General features: G+C 35.2%; 2 protein-coding genes across 3 annotated transcripts; one reads left to right on the top strand and one right to left on the bottom strand.

The window, feature by feature from the left end:
- The first annotated feature begins 6814 nt into the window (after positions 1 to 6814).
- On the top strand, positions 6815 to 15880 carry terf1 (telomeric repeat binding factor (NIMA-interacting) 1). 2 transcript variants are annotated; one of them, XR_007825669.1, is made up of 11 exons: positions 6815 to 7005; positions 7184 to 7285; positions 9040 to 9164; positions 9253 to 9339; positions 9422 to 9571; positions 9975 to 10084; positions 11031 to 11069; positions 11711 to 11808; positions 14878 to 14948; positions 15045 to 15552; positions 15787 to 15880. XR_007825669.1 is itself a non-coding variant. In XM_051098722.1 (10 exons), the coding sequence occupies exons 1-10, from the start codon at positions 6828 to 6830 to the stop codon at positions 15204 to 15206; spliced, it is 1122 nt and encodes a 373-aa protein (XP_050954679.1). In that variant the 5' UTR covers positions 6815 to 6827; the 3' UTR covers positions 15207 to 15630. The 2 variants fall into 2 exon arrangements, 1 of the variants encoding a protein (XP_050954679.1); XM_051098722.1 differs by lacking the exon at positions 15787 to 15880 and having other exon boundaries at positions 15045 to 15630.
- Positions 15619 to 22094, bottom strand: LOC127156041 (somatomedin-B and thrombospondin type-1 domain-containing protein). The gene is made up of 5 exons (XM_051098726.1): positions 21529 to 22094; positions 19815 to 20009; positions 19432 to 19507; positions 19018 to 19194; positions 15619 to 15870 (listed from the first exon to the last, which is right to left on the bottom strand). The coding sequence occupies exons 1-5, from the start codon at positions 21755 to 21757 to the stop codon at positions 15753 to 15755; spliced, it is 795 nt and encodes a 264-aa protein (XP_050954683.1). The 5' UTR covers positions 21758 to 22094; the 3' UTR covers positions 15619 to 15752.
- Positions 22095 to 22708: the final 614 nt, after the last annotated feature.

A 22708-nucleotide genomic window follows, 5' to 3' on the forward strand; every position in this document is an offset into this window, starting at 1 on the left:
ATCGTTTCTCTAAATAAGACCCTTCTTTCTCGGCTGGGATCGTTTACAACCACATTTGGGATCGTTTGAAGTCACATTTAAACTGCATTTTGGAAGTTCAAAATCGGGGCACCATAGCAGTCCATTTTATGGAGAAAAATGCTGAAATGTTTTCCTCAAAAAATACAATTTCTTCACGACTGAAGAAAGAAAGACATGAACATCTTGGATGACAAAGGGGTGAGTACATTATCTGTAAATTGTTGTTCTGGAAGTGAACTTCTACTTTAAAATACTGTTAAGTTTGAGGGTGAGTAAACGATGACAGCCTTTTCATCTCTTCAAGCGATGCCATAAACACAAGCAAGACGAAATGCTCAGATAAAATAATAAAATGTCTCATGTCAAGTAAGTGCTTGCATCTGCTCAAAAATACTAATTTCAGAGCCCTGATGTTTTTAACAGCTCATAAGATGTTATTTATAACTGGTTTACTTTTATCTGTCAGTGGCAGACTCTCATGCGCATTGTGGCATTTCTAAATTAGTTTCAAATATTGCACAAATTAAAGGAGTTGTTCACTTTCAGAATAAAAAATGATCCCTGATAATTTACTCACCTCTGTGTCATCCAAGATGTTCATGTCTGTCTTTCTTCAGTCGAAAAGAAATTAAAGTTTTTGAGGGAAACATTTCAGGATTTTCCTCCATAGAGTGGATTAAAAAATGGGGACGAACAGGTTGAAGGTCCAAACTGCAGTTTCAATGCAGCATCAAAGGCCTCTACACAATCCCAGTCAAGAAATAAGGGTCTCATCTAGCAAAACAATTAGTCATTTTCTAAAAAAAAATTAAAAGGTGTGTACTTACAGACTTAACGTATTACTTAATCACATTGGAAAGGTCACGTCATGTGTGACCTTTCCAAGGGTGACTACATAATGCATAAAGTCGAACTAGTGCAAGGTGAGCATTTGTGGTTAAAAAGTATACAAATATGTTTTGTTTTTTAAGAAAATGATCAATCGTTTCGCTAGATAAGACCCTTATTTTTTGGCTGTGATTGTGTAGAGCCCTTTGAAGCTGCACTGAAACTGCACTTTGGACCTTCAAACCATTGATCCCCATTGAAGTTCACTATATGGAGAAAAATGCTGAAATGTTTTCCTCAAAAAACTTAATTTCTTTTCAACTGAAGAAAGAAAGACATGAGCATCTTGGATGACATGGGGGTGAGTAAATTATCAGGAAATGTTTATTCTAAAAATGAATTAATCCTTCAAAGATTCACACCATTTAGCACCTGTTGAATAAAGGCAAATGAGTGGGGGCTTAAAGTCGGTACTGTTAAGCTCTTGTTTTCTTCATGACTCATACCCAGGCAATCAACTGCTTTTTTATCTGTAGCATGTCATCATATGACTATAGAAGCATCTCCCATGAGCCTTTTTGGGAGTGGTAGATGCAAAGGGATTTGGGTCTGTGTGACTTTGCTCATGTGTAAATGGTAAAATGAACTCTAACAGCTGATGGACTGTGAACAAGCATGTTTCTCATCACATGATCGTTTGTGATATATATCGTCATGGTAAGCGTGTGGTTTTCTTTTTTTGTTTGAAAGCGAGGTTAAATATGAATGTGTCATCCATGTGTCATAGCCTGTTCTCCCATGCATCCTTGCTACATTGTATTTCTTCCTCTCACGTCTTCTGCCTCTTTTCTGTTTTTGTTTGTTTAAACGATGTTATCTTGTATCTCAATGTCCGTAGACACCTTTAAGCTGCAGACTGTTTCTGCACATATCAGCATTTTTGAATGCATGTAGTAATCTGTACAATTATGTGATCACAGAACACTTTGTCATGGTACATGTATGTCAACATTTCTGTAAAATAAACCGCATTGTCTATGTTAAGTCTACTAGCATATGCAGGATAACAAATAAATGTGTAAATAACTCACCCGTGTTCTGCAACTTCCATCTCCTGTCTTTATTCAAGCCTTTTCCTCTTCATAGTACACAACTGCTAGACATTAAAAAATTGCAAAAATTACTTGAACATTCAAGAATTCTGAAAAGAAGTAAATAACAGTTTTCACAAAAACATTAAGCAGCACAAGTGTTTTCAAAACTGATGGTAAGAAATGTTTCTTGAGCACCAAATCAGAATATTAAAAAGATTTCTGATAGATCATGTGACACTGGAGTAATTGCTGCTGAAAATTCAGCTTTGCATCACAGAAATAAATGACATTTTAAACTGTATTAAAATAGAAAAAATAATATTTAGTTTTTGCTGTATTTCATATCAAATTAATGCAACCATGATGAAAAAAAAAATAGACTTTTTAAAAAAATCTTACAGGCCCAAAGTTTTAAATGGTATTGTACCTGTGGTTCTTCAAATGTCTCTTCTGTTTGCACTCTTGGGTGTATTTCCTGTTGAATGTAAAATGTAAAAACAAGAGGTAATAACAAATGTTTACAAGACTGGCATGTAATTAAACTTTATATCTTGTGAGGTTTCACAGCCTGAGACAAAAACAGGAAGATTTTTCTAGTTTAAAGACTTTGTCAATCCAAAATTAATAAATAAATAGGTGGTATTACACATGATAAACTAGGTTCTTGCCATATTAAGACCCCCTGTCCATCAAACACAGCTTATATATTTCACTCTCCTATTTAAGGCTGCTTTTCTGGTTAGGTATATATATTTAAAAAAAAAAAAAAAAAAAAAAAAAAAAAAAAGCCCCAAAGTGTAGAATTACTTACATACAAAAATGATTTTATTGTGTTTTTAAATAAATACAAAATTATTTGTAATATAATATAATATAATAAAATATTAAACATAATTTACCAACATTAAGTTGTGTACCGTACTCTATATATTTTTTAAAAATGCATTTAACTTTTTTTTTCAATAACTAAAACTTTTTGCATAATTATATAAGTGAATCCCACACATAGCCAGACAGCTTTGGTTTTCATCCTTATCTGAGTAAATTCCATCGTTTTTCTAACAGGGTTCACTATAGCAAACATGTTCATTAGGTTGAACTAGTGTGACACCTAGTGTTGGTTTATTTTCTACACAGATTTTCTCTCAGTCTTTGAGAGAGTCAATATGAAAATATAGCCTCATTTATAAATACTTAAAGTGAATATCTATCTGTTTGTAGAAAATTTTAACTGCAGGCTAGTTCCTACTCTAAATGTATTTAGTTATGTTTTCCTCCAACAGCAATCTCAACGATTTAAAGTAAATCCTCATTTTAAAGTTAAATCAGGGATTTTATTGATTAGCCATTAAGATTTTGCTTTTAAGCCAGGTTTTGTAAACATAAAAGAGAGTGTAGGTCAGTCCCTGTGTTAATTCATTTGAAAAACATGAACTGACGGGATGGACTAAGGAGCTAAACTTAAGTAACTTACATGATGGTCAGTTGTTATATACACCGATCAGGCATAACATTATTAATGGGTTTGAGTTTGAGCAAATTTGACAAGGGCCAAATTGTGATGGCTAGACGACTGGGTCAAAGCATCTCCAAAATTGCAGCTCTTGTGGGGTTTTCCTGCTCTGCGATGGCCAGTATTTATCAAAAGTGTTTCAACAAAGGAACAGTGGGCCAAGGCTCATTGGTGCATGTGGGGAGCAAAAGCTGGACTATGTGGTCCGATCCAAGAGACGAGAGATATTGTCGTTCAAATTGTTCAAGAAGGTAATGCTGGTTTGAACGTATGGGTGACTCCTGACTCCTGTCCACCGAGAGCACCAGTAATAGGCAGGTGAGCGTCAGAACTGGACCACGGAGCAATGGAAGAAGGTTGGCGTGCTCTGCTGAATCACGTTCTCTTTTACAACAAGTGGATGGCTGGGTGCATGGGCGTTGCTTACCTGGGGAACACATGGCAATAGGATGCACCATGGGAAGAAGGCAAGCCAGCGGATGCAGTGTGATGCTTCGGGCAATTTTCTGCTGGGAAACCTTGGGTCCTGCCATCCATGTGGATGTTACTTTGACCACCTATCTAAGCATTGTTGCAGACCATTTACACCCTTTTATGGAAATTGTATTCCCTAGTGGCATCTTTCTATAATGGACTGATATGGTGCTTTTGGATGAACTTCCAAAATGCAGTTTAAATGCTGCTTCAAACCATCCCAGATGAGAAAAAAGGGTCTTATCTAGCGAAACAATCAGTTATTTTAATGCCAAATGCTCGTCTTGTCTTACTCTGCCTGGACTGTTTTTGTTTCTGTTCATGACAGTTAGGGTATGTCGAAAAACTCCCATCTCATGTTCTCTATCAACTTTTGTTAAGGGTGTTTGATCTTCTTTGCATGTTCACTTTGCAAAGACTTTTTGAAGTTGAGGGAGAAAATACGATTGGAGTTTTTCGACATAGCCTCACTGTCTTGAGCCAGAATACACAGAGTTCAGGGAGAGAAAGGCAAGACAAGTGTTTGAGATTAAAAAGTATTTAAATTGTATTTTTTTAATGAAAATAACCGATTGTTTCACTAGATAAGACCCTGGATCGCTTGAAGCCACATTTAAACTTCATTTTGGAAGTTCAAAATCGGGGCACCATATCAGTCCATTATATGGAGAAAAATCCTGAAATGTTTTCCTCAAAAAACATAATTTCTTTACAACTGAAGAAAGACATGAACATCTTGGATGACAAGGGGGTGAGTACATTATATGTCAATCTTTGTTTTGGAAGTGGACTTCTCCTGTAAGTTGTTCACTTGGCCTCCATATTCCTCAGATCTCAATCTTATCGAGCATCTGTGAGATGTGCTGAACAAACAAGTCTGATCCATGGAAGCCCCACCTCACAATTTACAGGACTTAAAGGGTTGGCTGCTAACATGTTGGTGCCAGATACAACAGCACACCTTCAGGGGTCTAGTGAAGTCCATGTCTTGATGGGTCAGGGGGACCAACACGATATTAGGACGGTGGTCATAATGTTATGCCTAATCGGTGTATGTTTGTCTGTTAGAGTAAGCATAAAAAAGTGTATAGGTCAGTCCTGTCATGGAGTATTGAGCTCTGTAACTTTAAGTGCAGTTAAAATGCTAGCTGTTGTTATTTATATAAAAGGAAATATAATTGTATTAATTCAGTTGATAAGCTTAAATCAAACTGACAGGATGGAAATAAGGAGCTAAACTATATTTTAACTGTTTAAAAATGATCAGTTTCTGTCATTTTAACAAACAGGATGTAGTGTTTTAGATTAAGCTAATAACTACCACAACACATTACATACTTACCAATTTCAACTCCTCCAGACCAAACTAAATCAGCTCTGTGTTCCTAGCTCTATCTCTCAGTGGATCACCAGCTTTCTGACAGATAGGCAACAGCTAGTGAGAATGGGGACATTAATGTCAAGTAGCCGCACCACCAACACTGGCGCCCCTCAGGGATGTGTTCTCTCCCCACTGCTCTTCTCCCTGTACACCAACGACTGCACCTCTAAAGACCCCTCTGTCAAGCTCCTGAAGTTTGTAGACGACACCACACTCATCGGCCTCATTCAGGACGGTGAAGAGTCTGCTTACAGACAAGAGGTTGAGCTGCTCGCTGTCTGGTGCAGTCTTAACAACCTGGAGCTCAACACGCTCAAAACAGTGGAGATGATCATAGACTTCAGGAGAAACCCCCCTGCACTCCCCCCTCTCAGCATCATGGACAGCACTGTGGCTGCAGTGGAGACATTCAAGTTCCTAGGGTCCATCATCTCCCAGGACCTGAAGTGGGACACTCACATCGACTCCATTGCAAAAAAGGCCCAACAAAGTTTGTACTTCCTTCGACAGCTGAGGAAGTTCAACCTGCCACAGGAGCTGCTGAAACAGTTCTACTCAGCTGTCATCGAATCTGTTCTTTGCACATCAATAACTGTCTGGTTTGGCTCAGCTACAAAATCAGACACCAGAAAATTACAGAGAACGGTTCGGACCGCCGAGAGGATTATTGGTGCTCCCCTGCCCACCCTTCAAGAACTGTATATATCCAGAGTGAGGAAAAGGCCTTAGAAAATCGCTCTGGATCCCTCACACCCATGCCATCCCCTTTTCGAACTTTTGCCATCTGGTCGGCGCTACAGAGCCACAAATACCAGGACAGCCAGACATAAGAACAGTTTCTTCCCTCGGGCAATATACCTAATGAACAGTTAAATGCTCCAGACACCCCCCCAATTGTGCAATAAAAATAGGTGCAATAACCTTTATTTGTTACCACCTACATCTCAGTACATCCCGGCATCTCATTCTACTCTATTCTATTCTATTCTGTTCTTTTTCTATCATCTGTGCACAACCGTATATACAATTTATTTATTTTCTTAAATCTTATATTGCAATTTTTGTCTATTTATATTTACATATGTGTATTTTTTTATTCACAACTTATATTATTTTCTCTGTGTTGTTGTTGTCGTCTCTGTGCACTGGAAGTCTGTGACATCAAAACAAATTCCTACTTGGCAATAAAGCTGTTCTGATTCTGATTCTGATTCTGATTCATTTCATGGCCTGTGCTGGTTACCCACCAAAATGATAAAAACTATATATGTATAGTAGACTGTGGACATGGCAAAGTCAGACCAATGCGAAGTATTAAAAATATAAGTTATATAAAATCGCCTCATTGTTGACGTAGTTGTGATATTGCGAGAAAAGCTTTTATTTAAGTCGCATGCTCTCCATAAGACGTTCCTGTTGTTTCCTCCGCGGCGGCAGGTGGCGCTGCGGTTAAAATTTGTCATAAACTCCGCCTGCACAACAGCGCTAGGCGGGAATGTTTGTTTTCGACATAAACATGAAAATGGAGGGCACGTCGAATGAGGTAATATCCAGCACGACTGATAAAATAAACTTAACTGAAGTCGAGGGTGTTGTCCAATCATGGATCATCGATTATTACTTCGCGTCACTCTGTCGGCTCTTCAGAGAGAGATCTGCGGAGGAGTTTCGTAAAACTTTGAAACTATTTGAAAGTAAGTAAATGTGTTTTGAGTCAAGTAATGTTTTTATAATAATTAATGCTAAGTTCTTTTATTTTTTATGTTGCTTTCATTTATTTTTAATAGTATTGGAGATATCGTTCGTATTGTATTCTCATACATATTGTATTCTCATGTTGTTCATTGTCTTCATGTTGTTTGTTTTCTGCAGGTATAGTGGATGATCTTGAGCCGTGTTCCCACAGGTCAGATCATCCCACTCAGAGAACGATCTGCTGCTTGCTTGCCAGAGTGATGGACGGAGAATATTTGGGTAATGTCAACATATTACGTTATTTCTATGTGCTAGATAAAATTATGTTTACATGCTTTTTTCTATAAGAAACTTGCCTAGCTTTACAGTTAACGTATTTGGAATAATAGCTGAACAACTCCAAGATACAGTGTTGTCACAGTCATAAAAAACCTGACAAAATACTGGAAATTTGAATGATTTCTTTTTTTATTATTCAAAGCATGACACCACAGTTGTATAGAGTAAAAATGTTAACTGATAGATTGATTACGTTCAGAAAGTAGCTTTGTATTACAGGTTTTCTAAATTATGTAACGTTACACTACTGGTCAAAAGTTTTTGAACAGTATTTTTTAAAGAATTCTCTTCTGCTCACCAATCCTGCATTTATTTGATACAGCAAAAGCAGTAATATTGTTAAATATTTTTGCTATTTAAACTAACTGCTTCTTATTTACATACATTTTAAAATGTAATTTATTCCTGTGAACAAAGCTACAATTTCAGCATCATTACTTCAGTCTTCAGTGTCACATGATTCTTCAGAAATCATTCTAATATGCTGATTTGCTGTTCAAAAACATTTTTATTATTATCAATGTTTAAAACAGTTGTGTACTTTTTTTTTTTTTTCAGGATTCTTTGATGAATAGAAAGATCCAAAGATCAGAATTTATCTGAAATAAAAAGCTTTAAAACATTATATGCTATACTATTCAAAACCTTGGAGTCATTTTTTTTTTTTATGAATACTTCTAAATTAATGCTTTTATTTATCTAGGGTGCTTTAAATTGATCAAAGTAATGCTAAATAAAGTTTTAATGTTTCTACTTAAGATAAATGCTGTTCTTCTGAACTTTCTAGTCATCAAAAAAAAACTGAATAAAATCTACTCGGCTGTTTTCGATATGATGATAATAATAATAAATGTATTTTGAGTAGCAAATCCGAATTTTAGAATGATTTTTGAAGAATCATGTGACTGGAGTAATGACGCTAAAAGTAGTAAACAATATTTCAAAATTGTGCTGTTTTTCGCTTTACTTTGGATCAAATAAATGCAGGCTTGGTGAGCAGAAGACAATTTTTTAAAAAACAAACAAAACAAAAAAACATTAAAAATTGTACTGTTTAAAAACTTTTGACTGGCAGTGTATAATTATGCAAATATGCATTATCTAATTAAATGTGCACACATTTGCATAAATTTCCAGAACAGAAATCAAGCTTCTTGATTCATGTTGACGTGTGAGTTGAGCGTTTTTACAGAAGGGATTTTTACCAGGATTTTTTTTTAAACACCAGGTGATATATGAGTGATCCCCTTTGTAAAAATCTTAAGAATATAGAGAGGAATTAGAAGTGCGGGTAAAAAAAAAAAACAAGTGGAAGAGAGAAAAAAAGCCATTTGTTTCTGTAGTGTCTTGGCTTATAAGTAAAACACTGAAACCCGGCCTGATGACGGCTATAAATTCATAAACACACTTTTGTTGTAAAATGATGGCTTGTTTTGAAGAACCTTTCTGATTTTTTTTTTTTTTTTTTTTTTTTTTTCTAATTTTTCAGTTCATTCTTACATAGACCTCTTAAACTATCACAAGTCAAGTTTTACAATTTGATGAGGCCTCTTCTAGATTGATCATGACACTTTGCAAGAATAATTTACGGTATAAAAAAACCAAATGGATTTTTTTAAGACAAAAAGGCAAATTTAAATGAAAGATTCAGTGTCTGTTCAGTCAGCTAATCCATTTTGTGTTGTGGATTTCAGAAGTCCGGTATGATCACGTTTCTCAAATCACTCCCTTGATGTCAGCGTTGCCCATTTGGGAGTCATTAAAGGAAGTATCTGATTCGGACTTGCATGCCAAGATCAAGACGCTACTTATAGTTCAGGTATTTATGATCAAGAGTGATGGATGCTTTACAATACAGAGTTTGAATAGGGTTCAGTCATTAAAATTGTTTTCATTTTGTGTCCAAGTCTGTTGCAGTCTGTGTGAAGAAAGGTAATTCACAGTTGGCAAAAGAAACCCTGAAGTGGCTGGAAAAAGAGACCGAGTTACCAGAGGTGCGTATTTACGTGTTAGAGTTTAACTTGCTTTTTCACACAGTGTAGCAAATTTACATAATTTTTATGTCTGTCTTAACAGAAACTACAAGGAAAGCTGACCACCATTGTGAGTAAAAAGGATGCATATGATCAGCTCCTGATGAACTTCACTTTCAACCAGCTGCTGGAGAACATTGACACGTTCCTCGACACATTCAACCAGGACAGTTCCTCCGTTTTCTTACTCGAAGTACGGGTCTTTTTTTATTATGCTTGCCAAAAAACTAATCCACCTTACGATAAACTCTGATTTGTTTTGCTGTATCCTGTGGGAAAGTCCTAATGGGCTTCATTGACTGGGGTTTCACTGTGCTTACCATATATATACTGGGAATTTGCCTAATGATCTCTTAGAATTGTGGTGTTTTCCTGAGGGTATGGAAATGGTGCAATTAGCTTCACCCTCAATATTCAATAACCACCTAATAAAAGTAAAGACAAGATGTTGAGCTCTTAAGAGCAGATTTACTGGCCACTAATGCTTTACTTTGACTGATTTATAGGCTGTGTATTTTGCTGCTTATTACAAGAAATGCAATGAAGTGTCTCACTTTTTTTTTTTTTTTTTTTTTTTTGGTTTGTGTTTGTTTTAGGCAGCTTTAAAAGTCGTTCAAGCCCGTCATGAGAGATCAGAGAAAACCTCATCTGAACAGGATGGAAGTGAGAAGACGCCATCGAGCCCAGAGTCAAACAGGCCGGAAGAGTAAAATCATTTCTCTCATCTACAAAATTTTAAACAAATAAAATTAATTCACATTTTATATACACTACCAGTCAAAAGTTTTTGAACAGTAAGATTTTGAATGGTTTTTAAAGAAGTCTCTTCTGCTCACCAATCTTGCATTTATTTGATTCAAGGTACAGCAAAAGTGTAGAATTTTTAAAATATTTTTACTATTTAAAATGTCTGTTTTCTATTTGATTAATATTTTAAAATGTAATTTATTCTTGTGATCAAATCTAAACTTTCAGCATCATTACTCCAGTCTTTAATGTCACATGATCCTTTGGAATTTTTTTTTTTTTTTTTGAATAGAAAGATCCACATATCAGCATTTATCTGAAATAGGAAAAAAACTTTTGTAACATTATACACTATACTACTCAAAAGCTTGGCGAGGATGCTTTAAGTTGATCCAAAAGCGACGATAAAAACATTCATAATATTACAAAAGATTTCTATTTCATAATCTGTTCTTCTGAAATTTCTATTCATCAAAGAAACCTAAAAAAATCTTCTCGGCTGTTTTCAACATAATAATAAATGCTAAAGGATTTCTGAAGGATCATGTGACTGTAGTAATGATGCTAAAAATTCAGCTTTGAAATCACAGCAATAAATTACATTTTCATCTATTCAAATAGAAATCTATTTTAAATAGGCAAAATATTTTAAAATTTTACTGTTTTTGCTGTACTTTGGATCAAATAAATGCAGGCATGGTGAGCAGAAGAGTATTCTTTAAAAAACATTAAAAAACGTTTGATTGGTAGTGTGGTTCTGGTCATTTATAATTTTAATAAAAGACCTTTTCTAAAGTAAAATGATTGTTTCTAGTTGCTTTTTTGTAAATGTTTTATTTAATGTGCAAATAACAAATAATATATTTTAAATATAAATAAAATATTTATTTGGTGTTTCCATACAGAAATGAGGAGCAAGTGGATCCACTGGTGGTAAATATCAGGTGAGGGTGTTAGAAGACATTTCAATGTGCAGGATTTCAACAGTGGCATACAATATATTAACAGTAACAGTAATGACTAACACACCTGACACTAATCATCAGTGATTAATAATTCTTAAGTAAAGCTGGTCTCAATTACATAACCTTAAAGGGGTCATCGAATGCCCATTTTCCACAAGTTGATATGATTATTTAGGGTCTTAATGAAGAGTCTATAATATATATTGGTTAAAACTTTAAAATAAAGTCTAACTTATATCCCTGCTCCGGCATCAAAACATGGAGGTTGGACTGTTACAACTGATCTGAGGTAAGACACTAATGTCAATCAACTATCGTGGGAGCGGCCTCTGTCAGTGTGACGCAACAACAACAGGCATCTGAGAACTCGATTTGAGAAAGGGGATATTATTTTTACAGATTAATTAAAAACCACTGCATGGATTTTTATCATTATAGGGTAGATTTGTACATACACTGCCAACACACATTAATGTTCAAACAACATGTAAAAGTGAACTTAGCATCCGATGACCCCTTTAAAGTTTTATCCCTCATATGACTTGATTTTGTCTTTATTCTAGTTGCTTTAATAATTAAAAACAATTTCATGAAACTAAAATATTTTTTCTCTCTCACAGACCCAAAAGGAAACTTCTTTCAAAACAAACCCATGACCTATGGAAACCGGAAAGTGCCAAGAAAGTACAAACCTTGCGCAAGAGGACCTCCATTTGCAGTACGTTCTCTTTTCATGCACATTGTTTTACTGAGTCATTATGTTGTCATTTTGTATGTTGTTAAAGGAGTAGTTAACCAAAAATTTGTTCATTCTCATGTAGGGCTGCAGCGATTCGTCAATTCTATTCGATTTGAAAAAATCCTCAATTGCATTTTGCCCATGCCGAGTAATCGGCAAAATACCAAAAGTGGCCCATTCCACATATTAAACCCATTTTGAAAATTATAATAATACACAAACTGTTATCATTTACATGTGTGGAGCATGTTGTTGTGAGTTTGGGTTTATTATAACGTTCATCTGGGAACGCGACGTGCTATTTTATCATATTTGTTAGGTAAATCATTTATAAACCTAAACTAACACAGGAGAATACATCATTATCTTTCTCCATATGCTAACTGTTCACCATGATTTCAAAATAAAAGTTTAAACCCTCACTCTGAGTTTACACATTTTGATGTCCACATAATCTAGAAATTGCAATGGCTGTAGCCTTTCTATCATAAAGAAATGGCCAAATATTAAAGATTAAGTGGACATTTGAATTAAATGTTGTTGAGTCAATATTAAACACGGATTAGATTCCCTTCGGAGGCAGCATTCCAAGGCAGGAAGGCATCAAGGCACGTTCGAATTCAAATTCTGCTTCACTTCCTGTCTCCGGAGGTACCTTCTTCTGATCGAATTTTGAAGGCAGCATAGATGTATCCTTCGCTGCCTTCGATTTCCCACTGTCCTGTGCGTGTGCGTCATATAGGCTATATAAATAAAGATATTCTGGTGAAATTAGACTTGTTACTTTATATAATAGAGAGATAATAGATGAGATCTCATGTTTATCATGTGACCATGATAAACTTTATTATTTGTAATAGTGTAAAAAGCATAATAAGTAATACTGTTTGTAATAGGATTTAATAAAAAAATGTTAAAAGGGTTCAAATGAGTAGTAAATAAAAATAATATTTACAATATGTTAGTAATAATAACGAAACTAATAACAATGACCTGTTCTGCAGTGTTACTTGCATCAGTGCTTTTATTTTTTTTTAAGCAAAAAGTAGATGCCATTCTCAGTCATCTTCTCCAATGCATAGACCTTCAGTGGGTAATGACATCGAGGTCTTTATGTATTATTAAAGCATTTATACATAACTGTATAAGATAATTTTCCTCCAAACTCTACAACTTAACTGTTAGGTAACATAGCAACGGTGTCATGTTCCGCTGCCTCTGAAGTCTGTCGGAAACTGTTCCCGGAGTTGCCTTCGCAGCCTTTAAAGTCATTTAAAGTCAGCTGACTAGGCTTTCAGACGCAGCCAGGGTTCGTACAAGGTGTTTAAAGTGCTTAGAGTACTTGTATTTGACTTGAAATTTAAGGCCTGGAAAACCCTTGAAAATAGAAATATTCCTGAAGAGGTACTTGAAAAGTGCTTGAATTATTTAAAGGGTCATGAAACCCTAGACTACTTTTTCTGAGATTTTAGCAGAGGTATTTGTGTTGCACATTATAGATGAAAATGTTGGAGAAAACTGCAGAGGCTGCAAGTAGTAGTACTGATGTTGTTGTGTGTAAACATGGCTGAAGTTGCGAAAAAGAGGAATAGATTGATTCACTTTGCGCTGGAACCGCTCCAATTGTTTCCTACTCATGACTTCGATCATTCATTTCAAGCGATGTGATATCCAAAGTTCCGATCTTTTTTTTTTTTATTATTGTTTAAGGAAAAAAATTCGGAAAAAAAGATGAGAAGTCACTCCGAAATCCTGATCTAAAACAAACAATTGATTCGTGAACCCACTCCGACGTTCAGAATTTCAAGTCTTTTTTTTTTTTTTTTTTTTTTTTTTTAAACAGTAGAATTTAATTAATTTTTTAATTTTTCCCTTTTATTGCCTTTGCTTTTTTTTTTTTTTTTTTTTTTTTTTTTAAATTAGTATATTTTTATTTATCTGTTTCTCTTTTTTTTAGAATTTGAAATAAGACATTGTTCGATAAGTGAGATCCCTGTTTGAAGTCCTTGAAAATCAAAAAAGTAGTGCTCGAAAAGTCATAGAAAGTCCTGGAACTGCATTTTACGGTATCTGTATGAACCCTGTAGATTGTACAGTAAAGTGTAAAACCAGTTGTCAGACCTTTTTATCGCCTTCTGTAGGCATTTGTTATAATGCTTAAAGAGCTATTATTTATAATACATTATGTATAACAATTGCTCAAGAAAACCATATGATTACTTGCTTTTGATACTTTATTTGAAATAATTACTATTCCCTTATTGCTATAATATATGTATTTTAAGTCATTTTAAAAGCTATTGTTCACTTGGGCTATTGTTTTTTTATTACAACAACAACAAATAATTCTAATTATGATTACTCGATTAATTGTCTGAATAATTGACGGATTACTTGATTACCAAAATAATTGTTAGTGACAGCCCTACTCATGTTTTTCTATTAGAAAAATACATAGAATTTTACATACTGTAGATCTTTTCAATTCAGCAATTCACATTTACCATTATTCACTAATAATTGTCTTTTCTTCTCTTCATAGCGTCAAAAATCATTGGTTTTCGTGTCTTGAATGGGCACCATATCCTTCTTTAAAGGGGTCAGGAACTGCATTTTTTTTAGTAGTAGTTTGTGCTGTTCTCTGAGGTCAATTTATAATGTTATCAAGTTTTTTTAATCAAAAAAAAAAAAAAACAGTTTAGAAGTAATAGACTTTTTATTTTGTCCTGTTCTGAAAATCCCACTTCAAATTATGCCTGTCATTTTGGCAGATTGTCTTTAATATAAGTTGTGTTTAGACTGATGAGAAAGTTTTGAGTTCTGAAACTTACATTTTTATAGTACAATTGTCTCTTACATGCTAAAATATGAAGGGAGTTTTTGTTTATCAGTTCATGACCCCTTTAAAATTCTTTTTGTGTTTCACAGAAATAACATTTATACAAGTTTAGAACAACTCTTTAAAAACTCTATGAACAAAATGGTTTTTTTGTCTCAGTCCTATTACCCATCTCTAACCATTAATAAATGCTACTTTTATCCACACAGAGATTTCCAGAAGGAGTGGTGTCTCTTCAGAATTGCAAAGCAATGTTAGTGTGACAAGCCAAACCAGGAGGGTGAGTTGTTCTGAAGGTGTCCATCTTCACTATGTCTGTGTTTACAGTATAAGCATTTGAACACATAATATCAGCAACAATGTTTGTTCCTTTCAGAAATGGACTAAAGAAGAAGATAGCAAGCTGAAAGCAGGTGTGAGGAAGTATGGGGAGGGCAAATGGCGAGTGATCCTGGACAACTTTGACTTTGACAACCGCACCGGTGTTAATCTTAAGGACAGATGGAGAATCCTGAAGAAAACGGGAGAAGACGATTAAGCTGCTGGCGGCTTCTGCTTTTACTATTTAAAGAGCTTTTTGAAAATATATTCCTGACACTGTCAGAGGTGTTTTTTTTTTATATATATATATATATATATATATATATATATATATATATATATACATAACTCATTAACACAAGTGTTTCAGTTTGAGGAACTGAACTGAAAGTTCTATTGTTATGCATGCAGTTTCACAAAGTAACTTTGGAATTCATCAGCGCTATTTTTGTAAATTAAACTGTTTAGCTGAAGTATTGTTGCTGAAAAACAAACTTTCTGTTGCTGTTTGTTTGAACTGCAGCACCAACTTTTATCCACTAGAGGATGCAGGTGAGGCAAATGTAAGCTTTGTTTTGCCTTTAATTCTGTTCTTGTAGATTTTTCACAGGAAAAAAAAAAAAGTTTGAAACAATACAACTGTAAAAACTAAAGAGCTGTAAATAAATGTATGTGAAAGTGTGATGGTTTTTTTGTAACATATGTAATATGATATATTGTTCATTGTGGATTTCATCAAGGAAGTTGAAGCATCTAGGTGTGTTTAAATGAAAATAAAGCTGTGCACTTGTGGACAGGAGCAGTGCTGGAGTCTCTGTACTTTCCTCCATGTTCCTCTGCAGCGAGGGCTTCCCACCGCCTGCCAGTGTAGAAGCTTATCCCTGCCAACACAAGAAGAGTCTACCATCAGATGGCAGGTACAAAAACCTGTGATGATGATTTTTCAGCTATGTGGTTGACATCTCAATTGAACTGTTTATCTATGATGGAAATGACATTTAAAGAGATATTTCCCACAAAAAATGAAAATTCTGTTATTAAACATTCCCATGTCCTTCCAAACTGGTAAGCTGATTGTTTGGTACACACATTAAGGTATTTTTGATGAAATCAGAGATTTTTGACCCTGCATAGACTGCAATGCAAGATCCAGAAAGATAGTGGTACTCTTGTGAACACGCGGCAGAGACTGACAGAAGAAATTGTTAAATAAAGTTATTTTCATTTTCTTTGTGCACACAAGTGTTTTCATAGCTTCATAAAAGTACGGTTGAGCCACTGATGTCACATGGACTATTTTAACGATGTACTTACTACCTTTCAGGGCCTTGAATGTGTCGGTTGCATTGCTGTCTACGCAGGGTCAGAAAGCTCTTGGATTTCATCAAAAATATTAAAGGTCTAATGCATTTGGAACGACATGAGAGTGAGTAATTAATGACAGAATTTTTATATTTGGGTGAACTAGGGGTTGGTGGGGTCTCTTATGCTCACCAATGCAGCATTTGATCAGAAACACAGTAAAAACAGTAATATTAATATATAAACTTTTTTTTTTTCTTTTTCTTTCTAGGGTTTGGTGAATATGAAGTTCAAAAAACAGAATTTATTTGAATTAAACTTAACATTACAAGGTCCTTGCTGGCAGTTGATCAATTTAATGTGTCCTTGCCTACTTTCATCATGCTCTTGTTTCCTTGGTGAACAAGTACACTAACTTTTAAAAAAAAAAAAAAAAAAAACTTTGTTATTGTAGGAAGTTGTTAGTAGGGCTGCGCAATTAATCAAATTTCTAATCGTGATTGCAATTACAGATGCCACAATTATGTAATCATTCAAAGGCGCAATTACAAAAAAAACAACATTTACATTATTCTGTTTTCTTAAGAATGTGTGTGTATTTTTTTCTACAGGTTATCTTTTTTTCTCATTGTTTTAATTTTTACATTTTTACTTTTTTATATTTAAAGAACAAACTATATATAAAAATGTGGCATGTAGTTGCTTCAAACAATGGTATAAAGCTATTCAAAACATTGTGATTGTGATAACCATAATTAATAATCGCAATCACAATTTCAAGGGAATAATCGACAGTTACGATTTTTGTCATAATCATGAAGCCCTAATTGTTAGTAATGTTAAAATAAGAGGCACACCATAAATAAGAGAAATGTTTTAAGGTTTTAGTTTTACACATTCATTGACATTTTGTTTAGATCATTATACTGCGAGTCAAAAATTGCAACGTTTTTATAACCAAATTTCATATTTTAAATATAGAAATCTGGGTCTTGTAAAATAATAATAAAGCCTACACATAAAATGCATCTCAAATGCAGTAAATACATTATAAAGGTTTTAATTTAAAATCTGTTGGACTATAGTTAAAGAAACACCCATATGCCTCAAATAGTACATTAAAGGGATAGTTCACCCAAAAATGAAAATTTTTTGTTTATCTGCTTACCCCCAGGGCATGCAAGATGTAACTGACTTTGTTTCATCAGTAAAGCAAAAACGAAGATTTTTAACTCAAACCATTGCAGTCTGTCAGTTATATAATGGCAGTCAATGGGATCCACGCCTTTGAGAGTCAAAAAAAACATACACAAAAAATTTTACCGCAATGTCCAGCTGTCCTGAGCACGTTCACAAACAGCCGGCGTGTGATGTGTCAACGTGCTCTGACATTTATTTAAGAGAAAGCAACCATAACTTCAGTTGATCAGGCTCAAATGTTGGGAGTTGTTGAAAAGTCAACACTCTCAGATGAGTTTGCGCAAACAAACGCAATCTTTTAGTTTTTAATCTGTTGCAACAATCAGGATAAGCACAAGAAATTACCATTTTGAGTAGCTGTCATACCCACAATCTCTGCACTGTGTAAATAATGAGTGACGTATATGCATGCCAGATCGCTTCCGCGCATGCATCTACTATGCCAGAGCATGTTGACGCGTCACGCGCCGGCTATTGTGAACGCACTGAGGACAGTTGGACATTTGCGGTGGATCAGAGGTAAAAAGAAATGATATACACTGCCTTCCAAAAGTCTGGAAACGCCCCTGGCAAAGTGTGGTTTTGGATGATATCAGCATAAATCCTTTAAATCCTATCTTTTTTTGGTGCAAATACATTAAAGTAACATTATCATTGAAGACCGGCAATAATAATTTTCATTTTGATTACATAATAATGGCAATATATACATGTCAAAGTCAGACATGCCCCTTTGCCGGCTGTGACGCCTGGTTAATGGTTTAAACTTGGCCCAGGTTTTTAAAAGATTTTTGGGTCAGCACACCTTAAGAGCTTCAGCAATTGATTGCCAATTAAGTTTACAATACAATGAATTTAGGCCCAGATTATGCAGAGCTGTAATAGCTGCTAATGGTGGATATTTTGATGAATCGAAAATTTAAGTTTTTCTATGTATAAACTGTTTATGTAATAAAATGTGTTTTCGTAGGTTGTGTTGTCCCTTATCAGTGCAAAATGATCACAAATTAAAAATGATTCATGCCAATATTGTCCAAAACCCCACTTTCCTAGGGCATTTTTGGAGGGCAGTGTGTATACTGTTCAGTTTCTTGCACAGATCGATTGTTTCATGTCTCAACACCTCACGAGCCGAATGGTTTAATTTGGTTTTGACTATGTATGTTTTTTTGCCTCTTAAAGCCGTGGATCCCATTGACCACCTTCATATGACTGACAGATTTGACGGTTTGAGTTAAAAATCTTCGAACCAAAGTCACCTACATCTTGGATGCCCGGGGGGTAAGCAGATAAACATCAAATTTTCATTTTTGGGTGAACTATCCCTTTGAGATCACTAGACTAGAAATCTTAAAGGTCAGAGGTCATCCATTTACAATGGTGCTGAGGGCCACAGATTAATATGGTACGTCCGTGAGAATGAAAACATATTCTGACCTCACAATGAACTTGCAGAATGATGTACTATTGTTGCTGCATCAGAAACAGGTTCCCTAAACAGCACTGGGGCATTATGGGTACACTACCTCTCAGCTAGGTTTCCATCTCCTTGGCAACACCGACTGTGGTTGTTCATCGCCGGAGGTTGGCAGGCCACACAGACAGTGTAGCCCTCCCTCAAGTACTGCATCCAACGTGTGTAGGGTCTGTTCTCCACCATGCACTGTGCTGTCAGAGACTCCATCTTGAACTCCATGCAGAAACTGTGGAGCACGTCAGCATAAAGTGACTTAAAGAATTGGTCACATTGTAAGGTTATAGCACTGTTCTGATTCACAATTATTAGAAGTCCCATAATACAAGAAGTTAAATATAGTTACAGTCTGTTTTTGTGGCTTAAAGTAATGAACTGTTTGTTGAAATGAGTAAACAGGGTTCTCATCACCAATTCTCATCATGAACAGTGTCTTTGTGCTTGTTTAATCTACGGTGTTACATACCCAGCATCCACTGGGGCCCCATACAAGTCATGTGTTCTGCCTTTGCTGTACTCCATTGTTGTTATAAATGCTGCTCCTGGAATTATTCCAACACAGTCCCTGTTTAGGTCCCATGTATAAACAGCTGATCAACTTTAAACCATCAAGTTGAAAACTCCCTGGATTTCTGACTGCGTTTTTCAACTAGGAATTTGGTGGAATCTCTTCCAATGTAAGCAACCAGGTAGGACATTTTAAAAGAAATACTGAGAAAGAAGTGTACTGTATTGAATATTCACTTGTAGTGTATTTCAAATCTTACTTTATAATGATAACATTATTAAACTGCATGTCTGTTGTGCATTTGGGCCTAAAATGTAGCCTATGTTCACTCAGATTCATACCTTGCACCGAAGTGCAAAACTGTCCCTGGCGGTCCTGATACTCCATGCATCCAGCCTGTTCCTCCAGCCTTGGACAGGCCTGTCCGCTGTTTTGGGGCAGTCTCTCAACGCTGCGTCTCCGGACCCGGATTGAGGGCTGGCAGGACTGAGCGCACCCGCTCCAGTGACTCCACTCACTCACTACACATGGCTGAGCTGAAAAACACACCCCCAGGTGAGAAGCTGGCCTAATCATGTTTTTGACAGATCTACAGTATCCAGCAGTTCAAACCAGTGGGGTGGGACCCACTAGGCCTTAGCAAACCTCCTAGGGATTCTCAAGATTAAATACTTAGTACATTTTCCTAGTTATGTCAAGCTTTACAATATTTTATTGAGTAATTTGATAAATAAAATGAAATGACATAAAAAATTAAATGAAATAAAATAAAAATAAAATTAAATAAAAATGAAATTCAATGAAATAAAAAATAAAATAAAAATAAAACAAAATGAAATAGAAACTAAATTAAAAATGAAATCAAAATAAAATAATAAAATTAAATTAAATACAATTTATAAAATAAATAAAAATAAAATAAATAATAAAATAAAAAATAAAATTAAATAAAATACAAAATGTATTAAATTAAATGTAATAAATGAAAAATGAAGCAAAATAAATAAATACAATTAAATAAAAATAAATTAAACAAAATATAAAATGAAATTTAAAAAAACTAAATAAAATAGTACAATTACATTAAATAAATCAAATTTTTCAAAATGAAATAAAATTTAAAAAAGAGAAAAATTAAATAAAAATGGAATAAAATAAAAAAATTACATTAAAAATACAAAATGAAATGAAATAAAATTAAAAATGTACATTTAAAATAAAATTTAAAATAAAATGTAAAAAATTAAACAAAATAAAAATAATTTTAGAAAAAATGAAATAAAACATAACACATATTTTAATATAAATTAAATATAAAATAAAACAATAAAATAAACCTCTTTATCCAACCTATTTATGCTGCCTACAAATATTGTTGTAGACAGTGGAGTCAAAAAGGTTGAGAACCACTGGCACATAAATATTGATGTAATGCTTGTCATGCTGTGACATGGCAAACAACTTTAAATTATTAGTGCTGTAAAAAATGAAAATGACTCTGGCCTTCATCAGTTTTTGAATGGCACTACATTAACAATGAGTCAATGTAGATTTGACAGCTCAGTGTAAAAACAGACACTGCCCTGACAGATTTGTATAAGATACATAACAGACCTTAATTCCTCTGTTTTGCTCAATATTTTTGTATTTGACAGCTCATGCATTGCTACAGTATGAATGCCGCTCTTGCACAAACGGAAGAAATATAGTCCCAAAATATAAATTTCTAATGTTTCCTCCAGTGAATGGTCCATCCCCTGTTGTCCTCTCACATCAAAATCCACCAAAATATTAGTTCAGAACTGTTCTGGACTCTTTTCGCCTATAAACGGTGCTTGACTTGTGCATATTTCTCTCCTGATTCAGACGAGCCAACTTTTTCACTGGTCAAAGCAACATTATGGATAGAGGACACTATGAATGAATTTGTTCATTACAAACACACAGCTTTATTTAAATGACCTGGATTAAATGATGTGTAAAATTTATAATTTTAAATCCATGCCTAATCAGTAATCAGGTTGTCATCTGCCCAAATATTACTGTATGACATACCTGGACACTCCGTTGGGTAGTCAAAGCAGCAGTCTTCAGTCTTTAAACACCTCTCATCACAATAACACGTCCCATAGACACGGTCCATCCTCCAGTCAGTAGTGACACAGGTGAAATCTGTGCCTTGACAGCACCTTCCAGAACATCCCCCTTCAGCAACCTGGCACATTCCATAAAGAGCAGCCACCACCAGAAAGGCACTCTGGTCCACTGGCAACAACCCCATCATGTCCAAAAAGTCCTCTGTGCTTCCCAAATAGTCTAAAACGACAAAAGTCCTTGTTACTGTCTTCGGTTCCTCTTGAAGTCAATGCCACAGGTCTCATTCCTGGAGAGGAAATGAATCTGTCACAGGTGAAGTCATGCTTGCTTGAGGAATCCTTGTGACCTGGAATTCCTGCGGCCACACAGCTCTTCTGTTTGTCTAGAGAAAAACACAGCTTGGGCTGAAAGAAAAGAGCTATTCTGTGGCAATCAGAGCGGAGGAATTGAATGTCCACCCCTGATCTGTGTGTAAAAATCCGTCTGGAGTGTCTCTGGCACACAAAAGTGGACGAGGTGGAGAAAAAGAGAGGTGGGGAAATGTTGTTTGACTGAAGGGTGTGTGAGAGCTTTTCTCTCTCTCTCTGTCTCTCTCTCTCTGTATTGCTGTTTTGGCCACTGTGCCCCGGTGTACCACATCAAACTGATCTCAAATCAGTACCCAGGCTGTTTCCACCGGGCAGCAGAAGCTTGTACAGCAGGGAAACAGTGGTGAGGAATGTGAACATTTGGCCTTGCTCCAGTCTCCAGAGCCTGGGGCAGCACACGGCCCTGTTGCTGTCACATCACCCTGCTTCTTCATATCAAGTCCATAAAAGCAGACAGTACTTGAGCGCATCCACCTCAGCAATGCAAACTCCCACAGGGAGCCTCCATGTTATGATTGGTAATTAACTGTGGTATGTCTGCAACATTTCCTCTTTAGAGTGATGGAAATGTGATTAGGTGAGAGAATTATGTTATTTAATTAGCTTTTATCTAATAAGTATACAACTATAATCAAATCAAAGACAGGATCTACGTGTGGGTTTATTTATAACACACTGCAATGTTCAAACTCCACATATAAAACAGTTCACAAAGTCAAACCACAAGAGAAGTCGAACTCAAGAACAAATTAAAAAATACAAAGGAGTGG

The sequence above is a fragment of the Labeo rohita genome, chromosome 24 (genome assembly GCF_022985175.1).
Source record: "Labeo rohita strain BAU-BD-2019 chromosome 24, IGBB_LRoh.1.0, whole genome shotgun sequence".
NCBI lineage: Eukaryota > Metazoa > Chordata > Actinopteri > Cypriniformes > Cyprinidae > Labeo > Labeo rohita.

Excerpts from the sequence above, each read along its gene's own strand:
- terf1 (XM_051098722.1), top strand. The coding sequence starts at position 6,828 with ATGAAAATGGAGGGCACGTCGAATGAGGTAATATCCAGCACGACTGAT. Across the intron at positions 9,165-9,252 it reads AGACGCTACTTATAGTTCAG|TCTGTTGCAGTCTGTGTGAA; the intron begins GTATTTATGATC and ends TTTGTGTCCAAG. Across the intron at positions 10,085-11,030 it reads GAGTCAAACAGGCCGGAAGA|AAATGAGGAGCAAGTGGATC; the intron begins GTAAAATCATTT and ends GTTTCCATACAG.
- LOC127156041 (XM_051098726.1), bottom strand. The coding sequence starts at position 21,757 with ATGATGGGGTTGTTGCCAGTGGACCAGAGTGCCTTTCTGGTGGTGGCT. Across the intron at positions 20,010-21,528 it reads CTACCCAACGGAGTGTCCAG|CTCAGCCATGTGTAGTGAGT; the intron begins GTATGTCATACA and ends TGTGTTTTTCAG. Across the intron at positions 19,195-19,431 it reads GGGGCCCCAGTGGATGCTGG|TTTCTGCATGGAGTTCAAGA; the intron begins GTATGTAACACC and ends CGTGCTCCACAG.